The 27,228-nt window shown below is 39.5% G+C and overlaps 1 protein-coding gene across 1 annotated transcript in view; it reads left to right on the top strand.

Annotated features, from left to right (window-relative positions):
• Positions 1-27,228, top strand: part of LOC146330894 (E3 ubiquitin-protein ligase SMURF2-like) — a 105,643-nt gene that overhangs the window by 49,649 nt on the left and 28,766 nt on the right. Inside the window, exons 4-11 of the mRNA XM_084710766.1 lie at positions 3,816-3,949; positions 12,862-12,927; positions 13,686-13,770; positions 14,786-14,869; positions 18,670-18,881; positions 22,827-22,911; positions 25,795-25,953; positions 27,097-27,150. Coding sequence (XP_084566892.1) covers positions 3,816-3,949; positions 12,862-12,927; positions 13,686-13,770; positions 14,786-14,869; positions 18,670-18,881; positions 22,827-22,911; positions 25,795-25,953; positions 27,097-27,150 — 879 coding nt within the window. The remainder of the gene's footprint in view (positions 1-3,815; positions 3,950-12,861; positions 12,928-13,685; positions 13,771-14,785; positions 14,870-18,669; positions 18,882-22,826; positions 22,912-25,794; positions 25,954-27,096; positions 27,151-27,228) is intronic.

Raw genomic sequence — 27,228 nt, 5'->3', positions numbered from 1 at the left:
TTCTAATGGTGTTGTCTCTGTGCTTGATCACCAGCGTTTAGTTGTTAATCATGTAGGAGTTTCCTGTTCTTGTTTGTTAAGTAGATTTAGTGGTAGTAATTAAAATATTTTAACACAATGAATAGAAGAAGGAACATGCCAAGAACTTAAGGTGAACTCTGCACATACTGCTGTTTGAACCCTGAGCAGTACTCACAAAAAGAATGTCTTTAAAAAAAAAGAAAAGATTGAATAGCTCACATTATTATTACATTATTAGTTAAGAATTAATTTCTAATTAATGTTTATATCTATGTCATAAGATTATCTGCAAATAGATTGCTTTAATCACTCTTACTACATTTGACATCTTCAGGGGTTTCATTTATTATTATTGTTGTTGTTGCTTTATTTTAGAACTTTATTTAATTAATACATCCAAATAATACACAGTGTACTCATTATGATATAACCCCTTGGGGTGCAAATCACAAGATTCATCATGATACGATTGATATCAGACAAGGTCATATTAGATTTAACACAATCTGTTAGATTTATATCAACTCATAAAAGGCAACTAATTGTAATTCAACACTTTAATGACAGAAATCTTGCAGACATTGGTGACAAGGACATGTCATGAGAATTTCAAAACATAAGCTTATCTTAAAGATAATCATATAGATCAGTATTTTCATGCATTGATAATATTGGATCATTGAACACTGAATCAATATATAAGTCCAGATCGACGTATCAGTGTACCCCTGATAACTTCCCTTCAGTAATTCATATAATTGGAATTACAGCACCAGTACAATTAGAACTGAAATATAACAGTAGAGCGTAGGATATGTAGTTTTATATTGTCCCTCCTTTCACTAGAACAAATCTTTTCCCGTTTCACATAATGTTGTTCTACTTTTTAATGGTTTGTAGCTATTATACTACTACTATTGTTCTATTATTTTTTTTAGACAATAAATGTTTAAAAGTTCTGACTTTAGAGTGAAGGTCAAGTGGCCTTAAACAATTTTGTATGCTGGTATCTGATCTTCCTCTTCATCATTATACAGTCTACATAGTTTTTTAGTTATTGTAATATTATTAATTTTGTAGGATATCTCAAGTTAAAAGATTCTGGAATAGGAATTAGTTGTTGTTTCCAAGTTAGTAAAATATTAAATACATCTTCCTAAAAGGAACAGACTAGGGGTGGGCGGATTGATCCCAAAATATCGATACTTTTGATACATCTTTTTCGATTCTGGCGTCAAAAGGATCGATCCCAAAATAAGGATCCATTTCAGTTTTTTTTCTTCTATGTTTTGCTGTTTTTATTTAATAAAAGAGCAGAACTCTCTGTGCACAGAAGGTTGAGTTGTGTAGTGCCACTGTTGTCTGTGTGCACTCAAACCTTAAATATTTTTATATGATAATAATAAGAATTGTAAACCTTTTTGTGTGATAGTTAAAGAATGCCTACATTTCAGCATATCTGGCCTGTTATTGCATTCACTTCATAAATAGTTGTACATTGCTCTCCCCTACATGAAACACATAAGCCACTTTTAACAATGAAATGAAAAATATCAGTGATTCTGACCTGAAATTATTGTTATTTTATCAAAAGCAAATTTTGTGGTATCGCTGACCCCTAGAACAGACTGTATGTGGAAAAACTGTAAGACCTATGCTCTGTAAATTTAACTCTTTATATAGATTTTATTCATCTTTGTTTTGCATAGCCATTGTGGACACCATGTAATAGGTGCACAGACTTGCTGTCTATATCCACTCTTTTTTTTAGTTTCTGTTTCCAGTTAGTTGGGATTACTGAAAGCTGCTGACAGAATTTAAAAATATTACATCTCTGACCTTGCATTCTGCAAAATTGATAGTGAGAAAGGAAATCAACCATGCTATCTAGTATATCATTTATTATAACTCTTTTTCAACATTTTTTTGTTTTTATTATTTTGAGCATGTTGGCCTAATATTTTTGGTGTCATCTAGCAGGTATTAAATCATTGCTTGCAAAAGCTTTTCTAACTTTATAAAATACCTTATCTCAGGAAACCAACTCTGGAAATGTTTTGAAAGAGTTCACTCTCTGTTCAGCAGTTCAGCCCAGCCCCTTCTGTGTAAATTTGCTGTCGATAGCAGTGCTGTAATAATAACCTCAGTACCTTTGTTATGTCAGAGAAGACAAGGTTTTTACTAACACTGTTTTTGGCACAGTTACTGTGAGTGAGGAAATAACATTTTGTTCTACCTATCCTCAGACACTCAGTCTTTGTCTCATTGGCTATTTCAGTTCTCTCTCTTTTTGTTTTTTTTCTTGTTCAAAGATGGTGCTTTGCACAGCACACCTCTGCATCACATCGACCTGCTAATCTCACAGTCACACTGTGTGAAGGGAAGCGTATGAGATTAAATTTAGAACATGATAATGTCCTCAGAGAGACATTTTGAGTTGCACCACAGCACACAAAACGCTGGGAACAAAACTGACACATAACAGTGCGAGGCTCAGTGCATCTGCTGTTCTAAGATTAGACCAATGTCCTAATCGAGTGTTAGTTCATTCAAAATGCTCTCATCAAAGTGAACAGCAGCGCTGCTTTGATTAGAAACATAATTTTAAGCAAAACAGTTATCTGGTTAATTTTATTTCTCATTTCATCTTTGAGTTAAAAAAGCATCCAAGTGAAATATTCTGTATGATTCATCCCTCATGTCATATTGTGGTGTGACAGAAGCCTTTTACAAGACTCAGCGTTTGCAATAGCTTACTTCCAGTGGTTTCTAGTCTGTAAGTATCCACCTCCTGGCACACAAGCTTTTAATTAACTCACCTTTATTGGGGAAGAAAATTTAAACTTTCATTGCACAAAACGTTTGTTCTTTCAACTGTTTGTCATCCACTAGTGTTAAATGGCTAGAATGGGATCATAACCAACATACACAAAGAACAGGGCTGCTAAGAGAGAAAAAAGTTTAAGTGGCAAGATACTAACCTCTGCTACTGTATCCTGATCAGATTTTCAGGCAGCAACTAAAGGCTGAATCCCTGGACACTTAAAAAGATCCACAACCCACACAGGCTGTAATTTGATTTCAGTGCAGCAGTTTTCCGTATCAGACCTATATGTTTTGATGTGTTTAGTAGGGAAACCCCACTCCATGCCAGTGATACACAGCATAATATAGAGCCTGGCATCTGTGCTGGCAGCTAGGCTGTAATTATGTGTGTGTGTGTGTGTGTGTGTGTGTGAGTGAATGTGCGATTGTGCATTTGAATGTTGAACTCTGTGTGTTTACTGCGGGAGCTGTCTGCGACTCAGACAGCGGTGGAGCACATCACGGGGACTTCCTCTGTTCTTCAACCACGACTAGACTGGCCTCAGCTGCGCTAAATCTGCACAAACAGGCAGGCACGTACACACAAGTCACTTTAAAATCAGCTAATCGGCCTCATTACACAGTCTGAAAGTCTGCACCGCAAGCATGGTGTGCATTGTTCTCTTGCTGTCAGCGAGAAGTAGCTGGAGGAGACACAAAATAGAAGTTTCAGTTTTTTGTCAGTGTATTTATCAGTGTTTTCGGAAAATTGTGTGTCACAGCTCATGATTTTGTTTAATTTCCATCTTTCGTACCCTGTGGGTTGATGAAAACCTACTGTGTTCTTGGAGCGTTTGAGTCCCCTGCAATGTGCACACAAGCACCACTATGCACACCATGTCTCTAAACATATTGACAGGATTATGAACTACTCCTCTTTTCTGTCTTATTGACCCGTCTTTCCTTCGTTCCCTCTCTTCTCCTGTCAGATACATTGGAAAGGCAGACTCCATCACCATCAGTGTATGGAACCACAAGAAGATCCACAAAAAGCAGGGCGCAGGTTTCCTGGGCTGTGTGCGCCTCCTGTCCAATGCCATCAATAGACTCAAAGACACCGGCTGTAAGTACCCGCTTGTGTGTGCACAAATGGACCAAGGTCTTTGGACCAAGGCAGTTATCAGTGACTAAAACTAAACTGAAAACTAAACCTGGCTGTGAAAACAACGTTTTAGTTAAAGCTACTACAAGTCAAGAACTTTCATATTTGATTGATTTGATTTTGGAAAAAAGCAGTAGCCTTTCCACTGCAATAACCACAAAATATAATGTCTTGTCTAAATTATCTAAATAAAAATCTCCTGCTTCCTTTTAAATGGATGTTTAAGTGGATTCATGGATAAACATGGTCAACTCACTGTAACTTTGCCTCTGAAAATGTAAACAGACTTATTTCATCTGATTTCAAGAAGAATCCAAAACAGTAGCTGCCATTGAGAATAACTAAAAAGAAATCCCCAGTCTTTTCACTGATGGATTTGTTAGCTTATGTATGTCATATTGAGGCATCAGTATTAAATTAAGACTGCTTCATAACCAGGTAAAAACTCCTGATAGTAGCTTTAACAGAAATAAAAATAAAAATTAGACTTCAGAGAAAAAGAAAAACGAACTGAAATCATGTTGTGTATGGTGACAAAACAAAAAAGTACAACTAATATTGAAACTACTAAAAAACTGAAACTTAACATTTTTAAACATTAAACTGGAAACTTAACTGAATTGAAAACAAACATTAAAAACAAAATTAAAATAAATAAGAAAGCTAATAAACAATACAAAACTATAATAACTCTGCTTCAGATACTCACTGACAACAGTCTGTCTGGTTAATGTAGCCTTCACCCCAAGGTGCCAGTCTGGCCTTTTTTAGTGAAGGGAGATGGTGAGGCTGCACAGGAAATACAGAACGAATAAACAAATAACTAAACAGCAGTTTGGTGAGATGTGTTTGCTTCTCTTCACACATGTATGCACACACATCCTGCACGCAGCACACATAGGCAGACAGACAAATTTGTGGACCAGACCTAATGTCTCCAACAACAGACACAAGCATCATGTCAGGGAACCTTTGCAGTTCTTTTATCTGGCTGCAGCTAGTTAGCCTGCTGCTACATGTGTAGCTCTTTGAACAGTGCTGTTGTCCCATCCCCAGCTCGCAGCCTGCTGATGCTACTTCTGTGCCAGCCATTCATTGCTGTAAGATTTATGGACACGGTACACAGGCAACTCCTTTAGGCCACACATATCAGAAATATTGCCTGCTGTAGACATCTGGCACCTGGGACAAAATCAATAGCCCCAATTCATTTTACAGCAATGTGTACCTTTTATTCTTGGAAGCGAAGTGCTGCTGATACACATATTGTCACTGTTAGATACAACCCTGATTCCAACAAAGCTGGGACACTATGTAAGACATGCATTAAAAGCAGAGCACAATGTTTTGAAAAACCTTTTATGCCCAGATTCAATTGAATACAGAATATGTAATGTTCATTTATTGTTTTTGGTAAATATACCAAATTCTCATTCTACATTTGATCCCTGCAATATGTTCCAAAAAAAGCTGGGACAGGAACATGTTGACCACTGTGATACATTGTCTTTTCCTTAAGCAACACTCAGCAAGGGTTTGGGAACTGAGGACACAAATTATTTTGAGAGCAAAATTCTTTCTTGTTCTTCCTTGCAGTCTGCGGTCTCTGTTGTTGTATTTTGTGCATCATTATGCACCACACATTTTTGTTAGGAGACACGTCTGGACTGCCAGCAGGTCAGTCTAGTGCCTAAAATTTTTTACTACAAAGCCAGGCTGTTGAAACACTTCTTCAAAAAGACGTCTGGATGGCAGCACATGTTGCTCCAAAACCAGATGCTGGCTTTTGAACTTTTTCCTGGTAACAGTTTGGATCGTCCTTTTCCTCTTAAGCCCAGAGGACACAACATCCAATCCAACCCACAATCTAAAACTTGGACTTGTCAGACCACAGCACACTTTCTCACTTTGTGTCAGTCCATCTCAGATGAGCTTGGGCCCAGAGTAGTCGGCAGCATTTCTGGATGTTGTTGGTTGGATTTTGCATGGTAGAGTCTTAACTTGCATTTGTAGATGCAGCGACAAATTACAACTAATGACAATACTTTTCCAGTGCCCATGTGGTAATGACCTGTATATAAACACGTTGGTTTAAATTCTTTGAATCTTTCATTGATGCGGATGGTAGATGATGAAATCCCTACATTTTCTGACACTGTGCATGAAAGATGCAGCTCGGTGTAGAAGTGGCCTTCAACTCTATTTTTCTCATATCTGCACAGAGCAGACTGACCGGGCTGGAACCAGGAAAACCATAGAGAATCTGGTCAATTTTCACAATAATAAACTTGCAATCATAAAAAGACAAAAAAGAAACTATTTAACTAAGTACCCTACATATTCCTGGTGGAAGCACAAAAAGCAAGTAAAGAGGACCAAATCAACAAAATGTGAGTAAGTCCTCATAATCAAGGGGGGCTAATTGCTCCACTGTTGAAACGTTGCTGGTCATGCAGCCATGTGGGGGACGGATTCAAAACCACGGGGCAGACGTGCCATGCCCAGTGGAATCAATGGGTTAGTTTTCTGTCTGCATGTCTTCTGACTGCTGTCTCTTGCACCCTTTGATATCCATTTGATTTAGACTTTTATTTTCTCTGTGCTTGTTGGCCACGTGCTTGTTAGCCCTCTCTGCCTTGTTGGCAGTACCAGTAAGTTGATACTGACACACAGACACTTAACTGTAGCGCATACTGTAAAATTAACATTCCTTCCACTCATTCTCCTCCTTTCCTTCAATCCATCTTTCTGACCTGTCGTATGTAACAGAACAACCACACTGAGTTACTCCCCCCCCCCTCCCCCATTTTGTTAAATATATCTGGCGTTTTCTTTATTTCCATTCATCCATTCTGCACAATCACGCCCCACGTCCGCTTTAGGAGTTGTTTGTCTGAATATAATTAGCATTTGTTGAATACATTTTTATCCAAACTGCATAGTTGGATACTTCCAAGAATGCCAGTAGTTGTAGTTTGGGTGGCTCAGATCTAACAGCCTTTTACGCCAACTCCAAACTGCCAGGCTAAATACTTCACATAATAGTTCAGAATAGGTTTCAGCAACCTTTATGTTTGCTCCTAAAAGGCACTCTTGGCTCATAAAGTTCACCCCCTAATCCACCAAAAACCCACAACAGCTTCAGTGTTGCCACAAAAGGGACCTTGATGGCAGTGGAAGCACAGTGCCATACTTTTACCCCAAGGACATGCCCTTAGAATTACCCACAACTTCCAGAAACAGACAGTATAGGCTCCAGTTAGGCTCCAGACCAGCCACTTACAGTATAGCCAACATGGCAGAAATTATACTCTAACACAGCCACAGGAAGTGGACAGGGAAACATGATCTATGACAAGACACTAGCGCTCACATTATCCTTCTGTCCCTGTCTCGTGAGCTGCAGACACTTGAACAGTGCCCAGCCTGTGGTCTGACCAAGATACGCACACACAAACACAAAAACACAAACACACACACAAGAAAAGACTTTACTGGAAATGTCTTGGTTCCTAGAAGTCATATTCATACACATAGCTCACTTTGTCATCAAGTGCAAGCTTTAAACTGACATGAACCCCAACTGTTTCACCCCCCCCACACGCATACACACACACGCGCACACACACACACACACACACACACACACACACACACACACGCACACACACACACACACACACATTCTTACAAACCAAAAGGGGATCCGGCATGATTGTGCAGTTTACTAGAAGTCTGTCTGGCTCTACACTGAGCTCCACTTCCTGTAGCAATGCAGTCCCCTTCCTCACTTCTGAACTTACAAACTCACTCACACACACCCCACCACCTTTTCAAAATGACTTGGCTGACTAAATATGTTAGTTTACCTCGCTTTGAACCCTGTTGTTTACTTGTGCGTAGTATTTACTCATAGCGATACTGCCAATACAGTTTATACATATGCATACAAACGTATACACAGACATACAGAGATGATGTAGATGTGTGTAAGCTAGGGATTGGGATCATTGTGGTTTTATTGATAACAGGGTTTTTTTTGAGACAAAGGTGAAAAAGGCTAGAGACATGTATGGCATGCGTCTTGCACAATTACTTTTCTGCTTAGCAACTTAAGGGAAGACAAAGAACCTTGAACGAACAAAAAGTGAAAAGAGCACAGAGACTGATGTTGAAATGAAATCATGCATTTTCCATAAATGTATTTATACAAAAAAGAGGCAGCACTGAAATCCAACAAAAAGAAGTGTGTCCTCTTTGTTCTGTGTTGTAATACAATTCAATATTGATTTGGATCCACTGGGTCACATGACATTGAAGCTATCGAAAAGAATGCAATTATTTTCTATTCAGATAATTATGCAAAATAAATTACACATGAAAAAAAAAAATAGGCTGCATGGCTACATGAGGCCAGTTTAGTTTAATTTAACTCATAATTTTCTCTAAATCAGTACGAAAGTGTTGAAAATGACATACACTTTGTATCATTCAAATGGTAATTTATTGATAATGAACAGTGACCAGACAGAAGGTTATGTTGGACTTGTTGCATCTGATCAAGATGAGGAAGAGGCTTAATAGTGCCCGGAGTAGGATACAAACAGCATTTTTAACAGCCCTTTAAACCTTTTAATCAGGTAAAATATCCATGCTGTCATGCAGACATGCAGATGTGTTTTCCAAATGATCTGTCAAGTTTTGGTGCTCAAACAGTAAGCCCCTGAGGTTAGACATCCAGTCCTATTTACTTCAGTAACTTAAACTAGCACAGCTTTAATTACAAACATTTGTTTGCCTGATGATTATCTTGATTTTGCAGAAGCTGTGAATGTGTCACTCTCTTGTCGCCTCCACACTTGAGTACCACACCCACGTGCAATGCAAGCATTTTTATTTTGTTAAGTGAGCCCTTTTATGTATGCATTTACTCCTTATTGCACTTTTATATTTCACTTAATATTTAATACTCTATTGCAGTTATTCTTATGCTACTGTACCAGGTTACCACAGCAACTTTGGTCTGGGAGCTTATCGATATTTCAGTCCTGACCAGTCAGGAACTGGTACTGGTTTAGTTCTCTAAACTTGGCTCATGTGCATCCACACACATTTACATGTAGTTTGTTCATTGTCACAGACTGTTTTCCTTGCTCTGAGGGATTGAATGGTGCGGTGAGGGCTTGTGGTTTAAGGTCTGTAAATGTTCTGTCTCTGTGTTTCCCTCTTCTCTTATTTAGGAGAAAAATCTGCTTACTATTCCAGCCATGTAAGGCTTAGACCATCGCTGTTTAGTCTAGACACGTATCCGGAACAGATGCACACGTGCACACACATGCACACGCAAACACATGCACACATACACACATACACACACACACACACTGGAAACAAGCTGTAGGGTTGTTTAGATCTGCTTTGTCTATACATTCAAACAGACACTGTTTTATGTGCATGCAAAATCATAAAGGCAAGGCAAAGACATGACAAATCCTGTCCGACTTTGGTTTTAGTATTAGTGCGTGGAGAACTGGGGCATCTCTTTATCTCCCTTTCTCTCACTCACTCAGCCTCTTCTGCATATTTCCTCTCCCTCTCCCCCTCTCCTCCAGTCACACTCTGTCTTCTGCCTGATTATGTTTAAGTTTTTCATATTCAAGCAAGCCAAAGCCCCTCCAGACGCACAGACACAAGTTGCATTGTTAATGGGCACCAATTGATAATATCACTCCTGCTGGTCAGCTGGACTGGTCATGCACAAGTTCCCCTGTGGGATTTATTGTGTGTGTGTGAGAGAGAGAGAGAGAGAGAGCGAGAGAGAGAGCGAGAGAGCGAGAGAGAGAGAGAGAGAGAGAGAGAGAGACTGAGAGAGAGACTGAGAGAGTTAGGGGAGTGAGTGAGCGAGCCTGCTGAATGTATCTGTGTCTGGATCTTGTTCAGAGTCTTCCTGGGTTGTGTTTCTGTGCTGTCTGTGTCTGGCAGCGCTATCCTGTGTGGAACAGACAATGAGTTCTTACTTATCCAGAAACAACAAGACCTGATAACACATTTTTGTGATATTTTGTGCCTCCAGATTTTAATCTTGTCACACAAAATGGGTGAAGCTGCAGAGGGGTCTGTTCTAGTGTTGGGCAATATGTAAAAATGTTCCAACCGGCCATCGTCAGCCCATCAACCAGCAATTGGTGATATGTTCGTCCCTTTCTCAAGTCTCAGCTGGGAGATGTGCTCAAATGGATGAAATGAACTCACAAAGTGTCAAGAAATTAAATGTTCTCACACCTTTGTAAACTCCTTTGTAAACAGAGAAAAATACAGCCATACAGCTTCTGAAGTCAAGTTTCTCTCTTTAAGCAAACTAAGATAAACTTAATTGCCTTGTTAGCTCCTTGTAAAACACACTTCATTCAAACTCAACAAGAGAAACGTGTAAAACTCGACCAAAACCATCTTCCAACAATCACCAACTCTGGTTTGGTAGAATTAAGTCCGTAATTCACTAATTCACTAATTCACTACGTGTAAAGAGTGAAAAGAGTCTGGCTCTGCAGGCTGGTTAGGCTCTCACTCCTTGCCTACCTCAGCCTGCTCGTGGTCCAGCTGAGTGTGTACTGAGCCACTGGAAGGGAGCATGTCGTGGGGCAGCAGTTATCACGCTGCAGACCATTGCTTTAGCAAAATGAAATGACAAATACCAACCCAAAAATCGTCCAAAATAAACCCAACTCATGATGGATTCATCCCATCATCAATAGGCTCAGCTCTAGTTTTTACTGCACAGTAGACTGTTGTATTTTTTAACATTTTGAAGCTTGACAATGCTGATGTTCCAAATAATTGTTCCAGAAGTATTGGTGATCTTGGTCCATAGCACTGCTGGATTTTCTGAACCATTCAACCTCCTTGAACAACATGCAGCGGTGATAAATACTAGGGTTGGACCGATGGGTGATGCCATCGACAACTGAAGTCCTCTATCATCATAATGTTGTGATTTAAAAGTCTTCTGTATTTAATGCAGTGTGCCCCCTCAGAGTTGCCATAGAGTTATTGCCTAAGGTCTGTTTATGACATTTGGGAGAGTAAATAAAAAGAGGCCGGGGCTGCTGCTCACTGCACTACATCTCCATGTCTTGTTTAATATTTTCTTTTTAAACACAACTGGTTTATAGACATGTGGGGCTGAGATGAATCCAGCAATGATCTCATCCACTGCAATTCTTCCCTGTGGACATCACCATGTGTCAATTTGGTAGACATCACCCAATCCTAATAAATACATGTAAATGTATGTTTTACATAATTTTTCAATTTAAAACTGGATTTGCATCGATTTGAGATTTTCATGGTGCAATAAAATGTTAATATTATTATAAATAGGAATATCAGTTACTGTGAACCTCAAAGGAATACACGTTTGTTTTGTTTGTTTGTTTGAACAAATTATTATTTCAGAAAATATCATGTCCCAATGGTAGACTTTAATATCACAGATAAGCAAATGTACATGTTATGATTGCTGTCGATTTTCATACCTATTTTCATATCTGCTGATGCCAGGCTTCTGTGAAACCAATGCACTGCTGCAGCCCTATACAAAACACAAAAGACTGAAGCGTACCTCTACAGTATGCAATACAAGTCTGTTTATCAATACACTCCTGTTGACCTGTCTGACTGTATTCAGACCATCATTAACACTGTGTGAAATACACAGCCTCCTCATTCCTTTCAGTGGCACTACACTGACGCAACAAGGTTGTTGACATGGAACACTCCAGCAAGAAAACTTGATGTCATCTGGAAAAAATGTTAAACCTCAAAGCTCATATTTTGCCACAACACAATGTGAAGTTATCTGGCAGTGCCAGTCAAGTATCTACTAGTGCACTTTCTGGTACCCAGCTTAAGTTTCAAAGTTAAGTTAGTCCTCTAAGCAGAATGTTTACCTAAGACCACTCTTTGGAGTGTTTTCTCCTTGCCTGGGTGTTCAGACTTACTCAGACCCAAGGCTTTCACAGCAGTTACTGTCATAATACAGCACATGGACAGTCTAGTTACCATAGTAACGCTTCACTCAGCATTCTTTAATTTTACCGGACAATGACATTGTCAGTTTTTAGTTTGCTTGACTTATACATTTAGTTAGCCTGTGTTAGCTAGCTTCTTCAGAATTATGTTAGCATTTGGCTAGATAGATACAGAGCTGCTTGTGCTAACATTAAAACTATATTCTGTCTTGGTATCTCCTCCTCCTCTTCAGTCACCATAAATTCGCCTATTGTTTTATGTTCCATAAATTATTTCACTTTTAAGGAACTGTTATGGGTCTCTTTGGAAGTGGTGACTAAGGACTTTCTAGCAGCACATAAAGGAATTCTTAAGTAGCTGAGGGATAAAACTTAGAGATTTAAGGGTTTTCCCTTAAACCACCCTCAGGGAAATCCTTAGGGTGATTATAAAAATTTAAGGGAAACCTTAGCCTAAATTGTTTTATGCAACAAGGAATTCTGATAACTTTGTTACATGAACAGGTTAAATCTACTATTTCCCTGATGATTGAGAACATAAAAATAATCACTCTGATAACTTTCCTTGGGTGTAACATCTCTCATTTTGTTATAAATCCACTGTGCAGTTTTTGGCCGTTGGTCTGTTACTCAGTCCAGCCCTCTTTGACAGTGTTTCATCGTCTCACGGAGGCAACACACCCACACCAACGCAGCCCTCTGCGGCTGTGTTTCCAGCCTCAACGCCCAGTTACTCAGCGCGAAACACAACAAGTTGCACATCGGCTTAGCACCTGGATGTGTTCATGGCTGTAAGTGGAGGCAGATGATGAATCACTGTCTTGTTTGTGTTTTTCCCTGCAGATCAGAGACTGGATCTGAATAAGCTGGGCCCCAATGACAATGATACTGTGAGAGGACAAATAGTCGGTAAGAAACACAAACACGCAATTTCAGTTACATGTTGTACATCACAATAGAAAATATTAGTTATCCTTATCAGCAACATACTCCTGATGCTCAAGTCTACATCTGGATGCTATTACTTTGTATTAAAAAAGGTGGACAGGTGGACACTTCTGGTCAAATTCCAGATTATTTTGTCCGATTTTCATGTACTCTCTGAAAACACTGAACTAGTTAACAGCTACAGGACATTATTGGAACAACTTATTTGCAGTTTGCTTGATACAAAATATGAAAGAATGGCTCAGGTGTTTTTAAAACAGCAAAAACATCATTGTCATACTGAACATTTTTCAGTATATGAAATTAGGAGATCCACAGTTGAACCTAGTCCTTCTACAAACAACTGTGGATGTCTGGATGTGTCAGTGCAGTGTATTACTTAAGCACCAGAAAAAGAAATTGACCCAGACTACAACCTCTGTCTCAATACTCTGTGGTTCAGTGGTTAGGTAACGAACTGAGTCAGTGTGGATTGTTTTTTTCCTCTGGTTTGTGTAATGTACAAAAACAAGAATAAATTTAATATCTGTCCTATCTTACCTATCTTTAGTTTTTCTTATTTTTCACTTTACCTTCATTTGCATTAATGTCAGAAGAGAAACGCACTAAAAACATACAAAATGATCATTGTATTAATATGAGCCGTGATTTGAGGCATGCTGTATGGGAAGGAACATGTCACTGATCTACTGTCTTCCTTGTCTTTGTTAACTGTGTAGTAAGTCTTCAGTCCAGAGATCGCATCGGGACAGGAGGGCCAGTGGTGGACTGCAGTCGCCTGTTTGACAATGACTTACCTGACGGGTCGGTATCATCGCAGGTTTACCTTTAAAAACAGAGCTGTCCCATGAGTCCACACAGAGCTTTGTTTTTGCTTGAAGTCTAGAACAAATCATATGGTTGAAGTAATTTTTAGCTTTTCAGGTGTGTGTTGGGGCAGGGTGCTCTTTCTCTTTGATTTTGCATATTTAAAAAAAAACATTCTCTAAACTTGTCATGTGGAATCCTTAATGTGACAAATTTAGAGGTCCACTGGTGATTCTCTTTATTTGTGTTAATAAAATATAACATTGATGGTGCTGCTGAGGCCACTTAGAAAGTTGCAGGGAACAGCTACAGCCATGTTAACTGGCCCGTCTCAGCTTGACTCAAGCCTGCTGTTGACTTTGCCTGCGACTCAGCTGTTATGTCACTAGTGGCTGATTTTAAGAACGTAAGCTGCATCACCTATTTCAACAGCCAATCTTGTAGCTAAGTCAACTGGTTAAGTCCGTTACAAACTGTCAGCTGGTCGAAAAATCTGAGTTTTGGGTGGAGGTACAGGATGATCAGCTCATAAATTTGTTTGAGGAACAGCTGTTTCTGACACAAGCCTTACAAGTTAAGATCAACAAACAAACTGCACAAAAGCCCCCTGGGTATTCGTTTACAGCTACAATCTCTTTACATCTTGTTTTTTTATGTTTTAACTGTGTCATCACTTCTAGAACTTCTGTATTTATCTGCATTTATTTTAAGATGCTACAAATCATGTCCAGCTACCAAAAAAAGCCTTAAGAGAGGCAGTTAGAATGGAAGTATGAAGAGTAATTGCTATAGAAACGATACACTGTCTAGTCTTGATCCATTGGTGTAAACTGGCAGGGTTCACAATGTTGCAGACCAGCAGAAGTTGCAGGTTTCAGCTCCTCTTATCACGAATCTTTGCTCTGAACAGGGCTTTAAATCAGCATGTTTTCAGAGGTGTCAAAAGTGGACAAAAATGTGTTTTATATGAAGAGTTTTTCTCACCTGTTTGTCTTAATCTGTCATGAAACAGTTGGGAGGAGAGGAGGACAGCTTCTGGAAGGATACAATACCTGAACCACATCACACGGACCACGCAATGGGAGAGACCTACCAGGTACATCTGCACACACACTGTGCACATCGTCACCTACGGCTCCTGATAATATATAATCGGCTGGGAGGGATACCTTAGAAACACATTCCCATACAGTTACTGTAAATTACCTGTTAAAAAATGTAGTCAGTAACGTAATTGATGTATCACAATATGAAAGTAATGTAACTTGATTACATTCTGTTACTTTTGGATTACCTCAATATAAAATATGGTGAAATTGTTCAGCCTAATGTAGTGTTTTTAGGGCTGCAACTAATGATTATTTTCATCGCTGATTACTTGGTGGATTATTTTCTCAATTGTGAATTGGCTATTTAGTCCATAAAATGTTAGAAAATGGTGAAACATGTTGATCAAAGCTCAAGGTGACGTCTTCAAATGTCCTCAATTCAAAAATATTCAGGTTACTGTCAGAGCGGAGTAAAGAAACCAGAAAATATTCATATTTAAGAAGCTGAAATCAGAGAATTTTGACTTTTTTAATTAAAAAAATACTCAAAAAGATTCATCAGTTCATTAATCCTGTCACAGTCTTGTCAGCTGAAAGACATGTAAACATGCAGATATACCTATTTTTCAAGTCTTTCCTGGAAGTATTATTTTCATTATCAGTTTAAATGATCAGTTATCAATTATCAGTTATCAATTATCAGTTAATTTTACTGTATCCAGATTACATAATCCCGAATCCATTACTCCGAATCCATTAAGACTGTGTATAATATAAAAAGTCAGCCATGCTGCAATAGTTTTCCCATGGCCCAAATCACATCATCCTTAATCCTTCTGCTGGCTACTTTATGCTGTACAGCAGTCCTGCTGATGTAATGCACAACAAACGTAACCTTTGGATGTGTGTGTGTGTGTGTCTGTGTGTCTGTGTGTGTGTTTGGGGGGGGTCTATTTAAGTGGTTGTGCTATTCCCCACTTCCATTTTCCAAAAAAAAAAAAAAAAAAAAAAACGCAGTTCCACTCACAACACAACAATAACAGTCGGTATCAGTAATGAGTGAATTGCTGTCAGTTTCCTCAGCCTCCCACCCACTGCAACACACGCACACGCACGCACACACAAACACACACCCCTGAAAAAACTAGCCAGCCAGTCGGGCAGCCAGGTTTTACTTGGCCCCCGTTCCTGCAGGAACAACTGTCGCCTTCCTTCTTGGCCCATATCAGTGGAGCCGTTAGGGGAGTAAGCAAACAAATAGCACCACCTCCCCTCCACCGCCTCACCCACTCTTACTACACACTTCTCGTGGCCCCCGGGCAGCATAACAGAATGAAGGAGGAAGCACAGGAAATGGCGAAGAAAAGGTTAAGTGGTAGGGCATCGAGGGAGGTGGAAATGGAGAAGCTAAGGAGGAAGATGAGCAGGGAGGGGCTGTATAGGAGGAAGAAGTTACACAGGTTAAGGTGACTGAGGAGATAAGTGAGGTCTGAGGAATATGGCAGTTTGGTCAGCTTTTTTTTCCATTTCCTATCTTGAATATGCGACAAACTTATGTCAGATTTATTTTTGCCTTATTTATCAACACACACCAGTATGTTACATACTAACTGACCAAGCACAAAATGGTAATATTGTTAAATTATCTCACTCCCCAGCCCTTTTTGCTTAAGCACCAGATTCATACAGGTGCTGGAAATCAAATCTTTGACAACACTTTGAACCTTAATGGAGTGTTTTCAAGGTGTGAGAAGTGCTTGGATTTTGGAGAAATTCCTTGAAATTTTCATAATAAATCGGTCTCTGACTGGATATTTCACTTTTTAGATAAAGAAGTAAAATTAGTCCAATATTATCTCAGCTTCTTGTTTTCTTTTAATTTGTCTCATTTCTGTAGAATACTATCACAAAACACAATCTGCATTGTTAAAAGCACAGTAATATCTGATTTAATATGAAAAAGGAGAGAAACACTGTAAAAAACATCTGTCCTTAAAAGTTTAAGTCTTTTGACTTGAAATGATGAATTGATTGAATGCATTGTACAGTAATGGAGGCTACAAATAAGCCTTCTAGGTTTTTTTTCTCTCTTCCTCTACCTTTATTTTTCATCATGGCCTTTTTTGTGTAATTTTTATATAATTTAATGTAACTTTTAATTGTGCAAAATAAAAAATAAACTAAGAAACTAAACTAATATCATGGTTATTTGACTAGAAAAGTTTATTTGTCTTTGATTATTACAAAATTAGCTCAGTTTGTCTTTTTAAATAGTCAACTCAAACCTTTAAGGCAGCCTGCACGCTAACTTTTTTAAGTTAAAGCACATACTTTATTTTCACAGTGAATTATCATTTTGAGTATGTATGAGCATATAAATTATGTAATTGACCTCCAGCTGTAAGGAGCTTGAAAGTGTACCTTGAACATAAAAAAGTGCTTGAATTTGACTTTGGAAAAACTGTAGAAACCCTGTAAGCAGACTGTAGTCATTTTTACCACTCTTACAATATTTCAGTGGCCCTTGTCACTGCTCATTACTGTCAACAAATGTAATGTTGTTCATGAGCTTGTCGTGAGAGGACACATTGTAGGTGCAGATGGGGAAACATGGCTCTGAGACTGGAAAGAAGAGTGATATAATGTGATGGAAGGAGCAGGGAGAATGGAGCGTGAGGGGGGAGGAAGAGGAAATGGAAGGGAGGAAGAGTGTGTGTAGTAGGGGGGGGGGGGGGGGGGGGGGGGGGGGGCTGTGGGCTGTGGACTGACAAACAAGGGTCCAAGGTTTTAGATAGCCAAGGCGTCAGTAACTCTGGACAGCCAGACGGTGGTCAGACCCGCTACACACACACGCACACAAACACACAAATACAGTAAGTGTCAGTAAGCCAGCCTGTCTCTGTTTGTGTCTGCCTATCAGATATCTGTTCATAAGTCCTGCTGTTAAGTAGCGCTCAAACACAAAAGATTCTGCTGAAGGACTCAGTGTTTGCTTTTATGCAACCCATAATCCCTCATATCACTTTAATCTTAACCATAACCATGAAATACATCTTTCTCCCCCAGGACTGATGACACAAGCTGTTTTCCAGTAATTGCTCTAAACTTGTGTGTATGTCTAGACATCACAAAAACAAATAAACTGGCAACACCTATAACACACTTTAATGCACATTTTTGCACTTTCTGCAGCTGCATCCCTGCAAGTACAAGAGAACATGCTGTATACATTCACCAAAACTGAAAGTCGCCCACTTATCGCATACTCATTTAACACACACTGCCATGCGTTTAACTCTCAGGAATGAAAACAAAAACTATTTTTTCCTCCAGTTCACACCAAGAAGGTTCGTATTGAAATTTGATTATTTGTAATGTGACATAAAAATGTTATATAGCACCCATTCTTGAGAATTATTAATACTAACACATGTGACTCAACAGATGTAACATTTCAGCTCTGTAGCCCTTCTAAATCAAAAAATGTGTTTTTTGATTAGCATTGAGAGAAGAAGAAAAACATGTAACATTGTGTCAACTTTGTAAGACATGAGCTCCGTCAGAGTTTCCTTCTGATGGAGCTGACGTCTACATTTAATAAAACTTAAATCACTGGGAGGCTGGCCTGCTACAAGGTTTAATCACCAAAATTTGATCTTTTTAAATATATTTCCAGTATAAATGAGGAGTAGAAATCAAACCCACCTCAAAATAAGTTTTTAACTAGTTCTCAAGAATAAGTAACTTGTGACATTTGAATATATACATGAAAATGGAACAAAACAAAACGCAGAGAATGCCACAACCTGCATATTCATGAACATGCACCTTCACTGCTCTTTGCCAGGCCGGCGTCAGAGTACTCCAGCCCATCAGGGCGTCCGCTGAGCTGCGTGGTGGATGAGAATACGCCAGTGATGACGCCTGTCAATGGGGCCGAGGCCAGCGGCCCGCCGGGCGAACAGCGGATCCAGGAGAGACGGGTTCGATCGCAGCGGCACCGTAACTACATGAGCCGAACGCACCTGCATACTCCACCCGACCTGCCTGAGGGTTACGGTGAGAGAACAGGACAACAGCAACACACACACACACACACACACACACACACACACACACACACACACACACACACACACACACACACACACACACACACACACTCCCTTTGCTAACTGATTACTTTTTAAGCATTCAGTCTAATAGAAAGTAGAGAAAAGTGTTATGGTCTCAATAAATTGTTGCATTTTGATCAAATCCTGTAGCTACTAAACTCTCCCTCAGTATTTCCTATAGCTGTGCTATGAAGGAAGCTCAACACAGCCAGGCTTTCTTTGCGTGAGCTGGTTCAACAAAACCAAAAACCCCAGTCGAAATAACGGGTATCACGACAGTGGTTATCAACTTGCTTTGTTAACCCGGGCTTTCCTCTTCAGACTCTGTGCACGCTCACATAAATAGGGGGCGTTTGGTGCACCATTTGACTCTTCTTCTGCTCAAAGTGCAACGAGCGAGCCGCCCACTTCAGTCAAGATGATCAATTTGTTATAATGAAGAGCTGTGGAAAATATAAAAAAATATATATCACGGCAAAAAGCAACACTGTTGCTGCAAAGAAGGCAGGAGAAGAATAATGCTGGCAGAAAATTACAGATTGACTGAATGTGATGTTTAAACATGATGCTCTCTGCAGAGCGCTTTTTATGGAAGGTTTTCCTTGTGTAAATAGTTTATGGTATCTTTTGAAGAGTAACTATACATGTAGCAAAGGTACAGCAGAGTTTGACTGTGTAACTTTAAGGTCACAGCAATGGGAGCTGTCCCTAAACCCCAGGAGGAAGAATTGTCTTTCTTCATCTCAAGTGCTCCTTGTTCTTTTTTTTTTCTTTCCCTTTCAGTTCTTAATACAGATTTATTGCTTTCTCCTTTTGGGCTATTAACTCAGAAGGGGATGCACTTCATGACAAAGACTCAGTATGGAAGCAGTAAGGTCTCCTGAAAATGTGTTTACACACCTGGCGGACCCCAGGCTGATGTTTTGGTTACATTTGACAGAGCTCAGACTTGTCACTAGTGTTTCATTTAATTTGTTGTTGCAAAGATTGCCAGTTAATTATATAATATATATGTTTCAGAGCATCTATAGTGCCAAGTTTCCTCAAGGAGAATAATTTTAACAAGCTGGTTCTAGGTTCAGGTGATATAGTCTTGAATATATCATGATAGAGAAGTTTCATACTGGTCGGTATTGGTAATTATTGATTATGTAGGTTGTGACTGATGACATATTGTGTACTCCAAAGGGTGGAGGCGACTAAAGAGATAAATTAAGTATATTCTATCAGGTTCAAGGTCAAGTCAAGCTAGCAGCAGTCTGAGCAAAGTATTTCAGACATCTCTCTTCACAGCTTCTCACCTGCTTCTGGGGAAGACTGAGGCGTCCCCTGCAGTGGTTCTACACTAAGCTCGCTCTCAGGGTCCAAGCACCTAACCCGGTGGTAGTTGTCTGGCTTTAAAAAAAAACCACACACACACGGTCTGTCATTTTTCATTTTCATTTTATCCCTTCACAGTGTTTCTGTTGTTGTCACACGTTGATAGTGTAAACAAAGCACACACCTATTAAATGACTGGTTGTTCACGTGTCACTTATTGATAAAACTATCAGCATTATCAAGGGATATGACAGGCTGTTTATGTATTTGTTATATGCTTTCATGACAGTTTGCATATAATGAATTTAAAGGAGAAATCTGTAATATATTTGCTGTAATAAATCATAAAATGACCACGATATGTTATCAGATTAGATTAAGGAAACATGTTAACAATAGTCTTCCAGCCTTGTTATCCTCCTCTGAAATTTCTGTTCCAGGCTGAAGTAACTGTTTTGTGCGCCTGTTTCATGGTAACTGGAGTTCAAATTAATGCCAAATGACAGCGAAATATTAATGGGGTTTTGCAGGCAGTGAGACAGGCAGCCACTTAAGCCACTTTCAGAGGGTGTATTTTCAGAGCAGCGGGCTCTTTGTTGTCAGGATAGTGAACGTAACTTTACTTTGACAGACAATTGGTAGTTATAACCAGCTGATCAACTTACAGTCGTCATCACTTGTCATTGTCACTGTGATGTTGCACACGTCTGGGGAGGAGGGAGCAGGAGAAAACAAATTGATTCAAACATATATTGTCTAATAAGTGGGATATTAACCTATTTAATATACCATCTTGCTCTCTGGGCTGCTGTACCCATTTTAATACACACAGTAGCTACATATTGCTCCTTTAAGTAAAACTATCAAACAGTTTTGTTATTGTTGTTGCCTGTACCATATTGCTATTGCTTTATCTCTGTGCCTGGCTGGTACCTTATAAATTCAGCTGCAGCCATATTGAATTGTCTAATCAGTAACAAAAAGGCAAGCTGAGGTGACTAACCCATGAAAATACAAGACTGCAGATTAAAGACGTGGTGAGCTGCTCCGTGGGCTGCATCTTGTCTGTAGCCTGAGGCAGCGATATAGGTTTTCTTTTAATGATGAAAATAAAGTTTAAATGCCCTTTATATCATCTTCTCCCCCTCTTCTTCTTCTGTCTCTCTCTCTCTCTCTCTGTCTGTCTACCTGCTCTGTCCTCAGGCTCTTACTCACACTTTCTCTAATAACCCTCCTCCTCCTCTCCTCAGCTCCTCACTCTTCTTCCCACACCACCACATCATGACAACTGCAATCAACACTTTATGTGTGTTAATATTCCTCCCCCTGTCCTCTCCTGTTTGCAAACACTTCCCAGTGTTGGAATGTTTTGGCTTTGCAGGCTGATATTCCCACAGCGAATAGAAGGAGGGAGAGCAGAGTATTCATAGCTCGGTGTTGAGCTCAGAAAAGGCACTTTAGGTTATTGGCTATTTTTTTCAGTCTGTAATTCTTAAGCTGGCCTTAGTTTGTGGTGTGCAAACACATTGGGATAATAATGCAGAAGCAACACAAGTACATTTTCCATCATCGGAACGTACTTTTCACAGTCAGCCACAGTGCACCCCACAATGCCCGCAGAGTCTGTAAAATAAATTATTATTTTAAGTGTGGTGCTGTATGCCAGCAATTTCGAATGGCATTGTTGGACCTGTGCCTCCTTTGAAATGTCCTGCTGTGTCCTCTGAGGCTGGCCAAGGTCGGACAAAGTGAGTCACTGATGCCCGACAGCTAGCGAGCTTTCCTCCTCAGCTGAACCCTCTGAACCAGGAGCTGGGTGTGGTGAGGGAGCGTGAGAGAGAACGAGGGAGAGGGGGGAAAAAAGAGAGGGAGAGGTGGGTAGGAAATGAGTTGTGCCAGTAGGAAGTTAAGGGGGGGAGGTGGTGATGGATTAGCAGGCGAGCATACACACATGAACACCACACCCGCACGGCACACACACACTTTGCGCCAACCTTCACACACTCCTTCTCCATTCATCCATGAGCTGGAGGAACCAAAGATCCAACAAGCCAATGATGAACTCTTTGGATTTCTTTTTGCTGTCCTTGTTTGTTTACAGTTTATTATATTAGTGGGTTTGGAATGAGTGACAGCATTTTCCTTTCCATTTCCTTTGGTTTTGGAGATTAATAGGAAAGGACGACTTTCACAGCACACACCAAGCTTTAGGAGAAAACAAGGTGACTAGGATGCATCGAGGAACACTGCACAAGGAAAAACACTCATGGAAGTCTTTGATAAATTTCCCTCACATTTTATTTTTCCCCGTCCTCTTGGGATAGGCCTACTGGAGGCTGGAGAGGAACTAATTGATTACATTGGCGCACACCTTAAGAAATTCTAGTCCCTGCAGTTTGCCTGTCACATCAATTATAAACAGACTCCCCCTTGTCCAAAATCCACAAACGCACTATCCATGCTTGTACCCACCAGGACTAGACTTACAAAACACTTCCAAGCTTGTTTCAGTGCTGTTTTTTTTGAGTTTCTGACACGTTAATTCTGGTCAATTTTCTCTCCGTTTCAGAGCAAAGAACAACTCAGCAGGGTCAGGTCTACTTCCTCCACACGCAGACTGGAGTCAGCACCTGGCATGACCCCCGGGTGCCCAGGTAACTCCTTTGTCTTCATTTTTTAAATTTATTTATTTGTTTATTATTTAATTTTTTGTAATATTTATTGGCCAGATTTGTATCTGTTTGTACACTTTACACACTTTATATGTTTTCTTTGATAAATGGGATTAAGAACGATTAAACACACAACATGTAATCTCTGCCGCTAGGAGTGTCTCAATGATGTTGTGAAGTAGTGTGAGATCATGGGAGTCTTCACTGTCATCATTCACGCCTAGCAACCTTCAATCAATATTTGTGCTTCATCACAATTGAGGAATACAAACCAAAGTAAACAAGAGAGTGGCTAGCTAGTTCTCCAACTTCCTTTCTCACTTGCTGGAGCATCATCTGGTGTTTCTTGCGTTTCTCAGAAATTATGGCAACAACAAGGGCCACATGGGAGAGAGACCTTTTACCCAACTCTAACCTTTCTGGCAGAAAGCCTTTGAAGAAATTGACCTTCAGGGCTTTCTGACAGAAATATTGCTATTTTACCCAGAAACATTTGTTTTCCTTAAACTTGCTCAAAAAGGACTTTGTGGCAGTAAGTCCTGAAGGCGAACTTCTAACAGTCAACCCTAGAGGGGGCAAAGAGGATATGACTCCATCGTCAGGTGTCCAAATGAAATTGACCGTGTTACCTGGAATAAAATTACAGATTTTTCTTGGTTTGAACATTGTTGGAAATATTTGTAATAATGTACAGAACTCAACAAAAATGTATATAAGTCGAGTCAAGGGTTGCAAATTTCGCACATTTTCCTTAACTGTTGGTTGAAAACGCTCAACAGTCTATGAATCGATTAATCAGCAATGATTTATAAGATACAAAACACACATTGTTTCCAATTTTTTTGTTTTTTTCCCCGTCATTCTGCGTTTAAGTTTCCTTATTCAATAAATGGCTCCACTCGACAAACAATGTCAAATGAGACGTAATTACTGCCATTTGTGTACTACTGATTATTGATTAATATATTTTTAGCCTGTTAATGGATGTCAATTAATTTATTAATGATTGAGAATTAACATAATTACCTCAACAACACATTGACTTAACCACATGATAAATGTGCTGCAGTGCTGACAGCCTGTAGTTTTTTAATCCTAATATAAAACCTGACATACAGTCCCAAAACTGACACGGCCAAACTGGATTTAACTTAATTTCTCACTTAATTGCTCGGGATTGTGTTCAAAAGCAGTCTTTATTAGTCAAATTTCAAGCTCAAGTTGGGGTCAGCCAAACTGCTGACCCCAGAGTCCGATGTGGAGTTGGAAGAACATTTTTGGACAGATGTTGAGCTCAACACACCACTGGCCAGTGGTTCTGCATTCAATCAAACTGTTTCACCAACTCTCAATAGCACACTAGTTAAATCACCAGAGATTGCAGGCAGTACTATTGCATTACATTTTTGGCTGTGTCTCTATGTAGCTGCAGCGCATTTCATGTCCAACTCGCAGCAGCAACCTCTGGGTTTGGTCATTTTGGACAGAGCTGCTAAAATGACCCAGTGTGTTGTGATGAGGCATGCGCTTTGTCCCTGAGTGGTGTGTCCTCACTTCACACAAGGACAAAATACTCACACGCACATAGACACAAGCACAAGCATGAGCCCTCCTCAGGCTACAGCGCTGTCCCAGATCACAGCTTAGGTTTCTACTGACGGGAATGTCAGTGTACAGGAGAGAAGACAAATCAAGAAATTAGAGCAAGTACTTTGACAGAAGCAGTTTTAATGTTGTTGATGCTTCTGGGTTTTGTGAGAGCTCTGCTCTAGTATTCTGGTTGGCTGCATCGAAAGAACTCATTAATAATCTTTAAGAAGGAGTAGATATTTATAACCGTTGAGCAATATGTTACTGGAGTTTGGCTGGCAGTAAATTAGGCAGTCACTTAACTCAAAGTCCAGTGTGTATTTTCAGAGCAGTGGGCTTTTGTTTTCAGGATAAGGGGCTAAACTTTATATTGACACAGCATTGACAGTTATGAAGAGCTGCTCAACTTACAGTGGAGGACTAATTGTCACTTGTTATTGTCAGTTTACAATGTTGGGCACATCTTGTGCTCCTGTGCTGTTCCTGCAGCCCGCCTTAGCTTCCCTGAGTCTGTGAAGGAGGAGGCAGGATGAAACAAATTATGTTGTATATTAAATAGGATCTCAGCCCATTTAATTTGCTGTCTATGGCTCCATGTCACTATTTGGATTAGCAGTTGCTATGTATTGCTGGTTACCATTATCATGTGTTTGTATTAGGGTCTTTGTAATAATTGTTAGTTAATAGTTAATAAGGCCCTTATAAGTCTTATGAGGTGCTTATAATTATGTATTACAACTATAGAAGTGTTAATTATAGCATCATGAACACATTTATTGTTAGGAATACATAGATATATGTATAGATATAAGACATCTATAAAAGTTAACAGTTAATTTTCCTTAAGAATGTTAATAAAAGCGTTATGAGTTTCTTATAATTGCTTACATTACATTACAATCACAATTATTGAGTTAAACTAACTTGCCTATTGTTGCCTATTGTTAAACCTATACTAAGCTTTTTATGTTGTTGCTTTATTAAGATTAATACATACTTTATTATGCACTTATTAGCAGTTAACCATGCTTTTCGTTGCTAGAAGGTGTAAACCAATGCCTCACAATGCCTTATTAGGGTTCATAAATCCTTTATTATGACCTGATAAAAAGTTCATCATACTTTAAAAATTATTATTTATCCAGCACAAGCATCCTGTATGTACTTATAATGGTCTTATTACCAATTAACTAATACTTATTACAAGGATGTTGTTAAATCTAGTGTTAACTATGTAGTATCATAGTTGCTAATGGTTTGTGTTTTTTTGTTCAGGGATCTAAGTAATGTGAACTGTGAGGAGCTGGGCCCACTGCCACCAGGCTGGGAGATCAGAAACACAGCCACTGGCCGCGTCTACTTTGTCGACCACAACAATCGAACAACGCAGTTCACAGACCCACGACTATCTGCAAACCTGCATCTAGTACTCAAGTAAGTGTATCAGGTCAAGGACATTACCTGTCTGTAGATTAGATTGGTGTTACCAAGGATATCTTTCTAGTTTCTGAATAAGAGCAGCAGCGTCAATACACAAAACTCTTAAACTCCTCTGAAACAGAAATGGTCAAATGTGTTTGCAAATATGTATATTTACTGCTGCTTTGTATTTGTATTGTAAAAGTACTGTCAACCCTGAATGCACAAACACAGATCAGTGAAGCAACACCAAGATATTATGACTTTGAACCCATTTCCTCATAAAAAACAGATCTAAATAAAAGGAAATTCACTGGAAAAGAGATTTTCAGACTGTCACTTAATGGTTTTCATGTACGTATTATGCCCATCTGATGCATCTTTAATACATTAGGGCTTCAAAACAAAGCTAGTGTTTTGTCTCTACTCACTGCTGACACATAACTGTACTGTCAATCTTGGTTTAGTTTCAGAACCACTCATTGCTCTGTTTATATTTTCTGCTGAGGACTGTTAGTAGCTTAGTGTTTTTAAACAGAGCTTCACACTCACATTACCCGTCCTGGAAATGGACATGATGACTCCTGTCTGGGGATGCTGGAATAACATGAAGAGAGGAAAAAGGCTGTGTTGTGTGATAGACACTGCAGTCATGAATCCAGCAGCAGTGAACATGTCTGCTGTAAGATGATCACTGATGACTGTCTTGGCTTTATTCAGCTCACGTTATATTGGTGTTCTCCTCTCCTTGTTCCTTCCCCTTTCCTGTGTCTCTGTCAATGTTTTTTCCCATCCTTTTTCTGTCTATCTTACTGTCTCCCTCTGTGTATGCATGTCCATATTTTGGACTTCATCACTGTTTCATGTCTCCTTCCTCTGCTTCTTTTCTCTGGTATTGTCTTTCTTGTGTTCTCGTTTCTCCTGTTTTTTTTATCTACCTTAATTCTGTTTCTTTGTGTCCTTTCACTTGTCCTCTCCTCTGTATTGCTCTCTTTCCCTTTGTCCTGTCTGTCCCGTCTCACTGTTCTTTTTTTAATGCTGTCCCATGTTGTTCTCAATGCTCCAATGCTCTTCTCTGCCACTCACTCCTCTTTTATGCCCTTTCCTCCCTCTTCGTCTCTCTCTGTCTCCCATCTCTCCTCCCTTTTTCTCCACCAGCCCAAGTCCAAATGGTTCCCGTGTGGCCATGGACAGCCAAAACACTAACCTCAGGTAACCCACACACACACACACACACACACACACACACACACACACACACACACACACACACACACACACACACACACA

This window comes from Lutjanus erythropterus, chromosome 3, assembly GCF_056507025.1.
Source record: "Lutjanus erythropterus isolate fLutEry1 chromosome 3, fLutEry1.hap2, whole genome shotgun sequence".
Taxonomy (NCBI): Eukaryota; Metazoa; Chordata; class Actinopteri; order Lutjaniformes; family Lutjanidae; genus Lutjanus; species Lutjanus erythropterus.
This window is presented reverse-complemented; position numbering and strand designations above follow the sequence as displayed.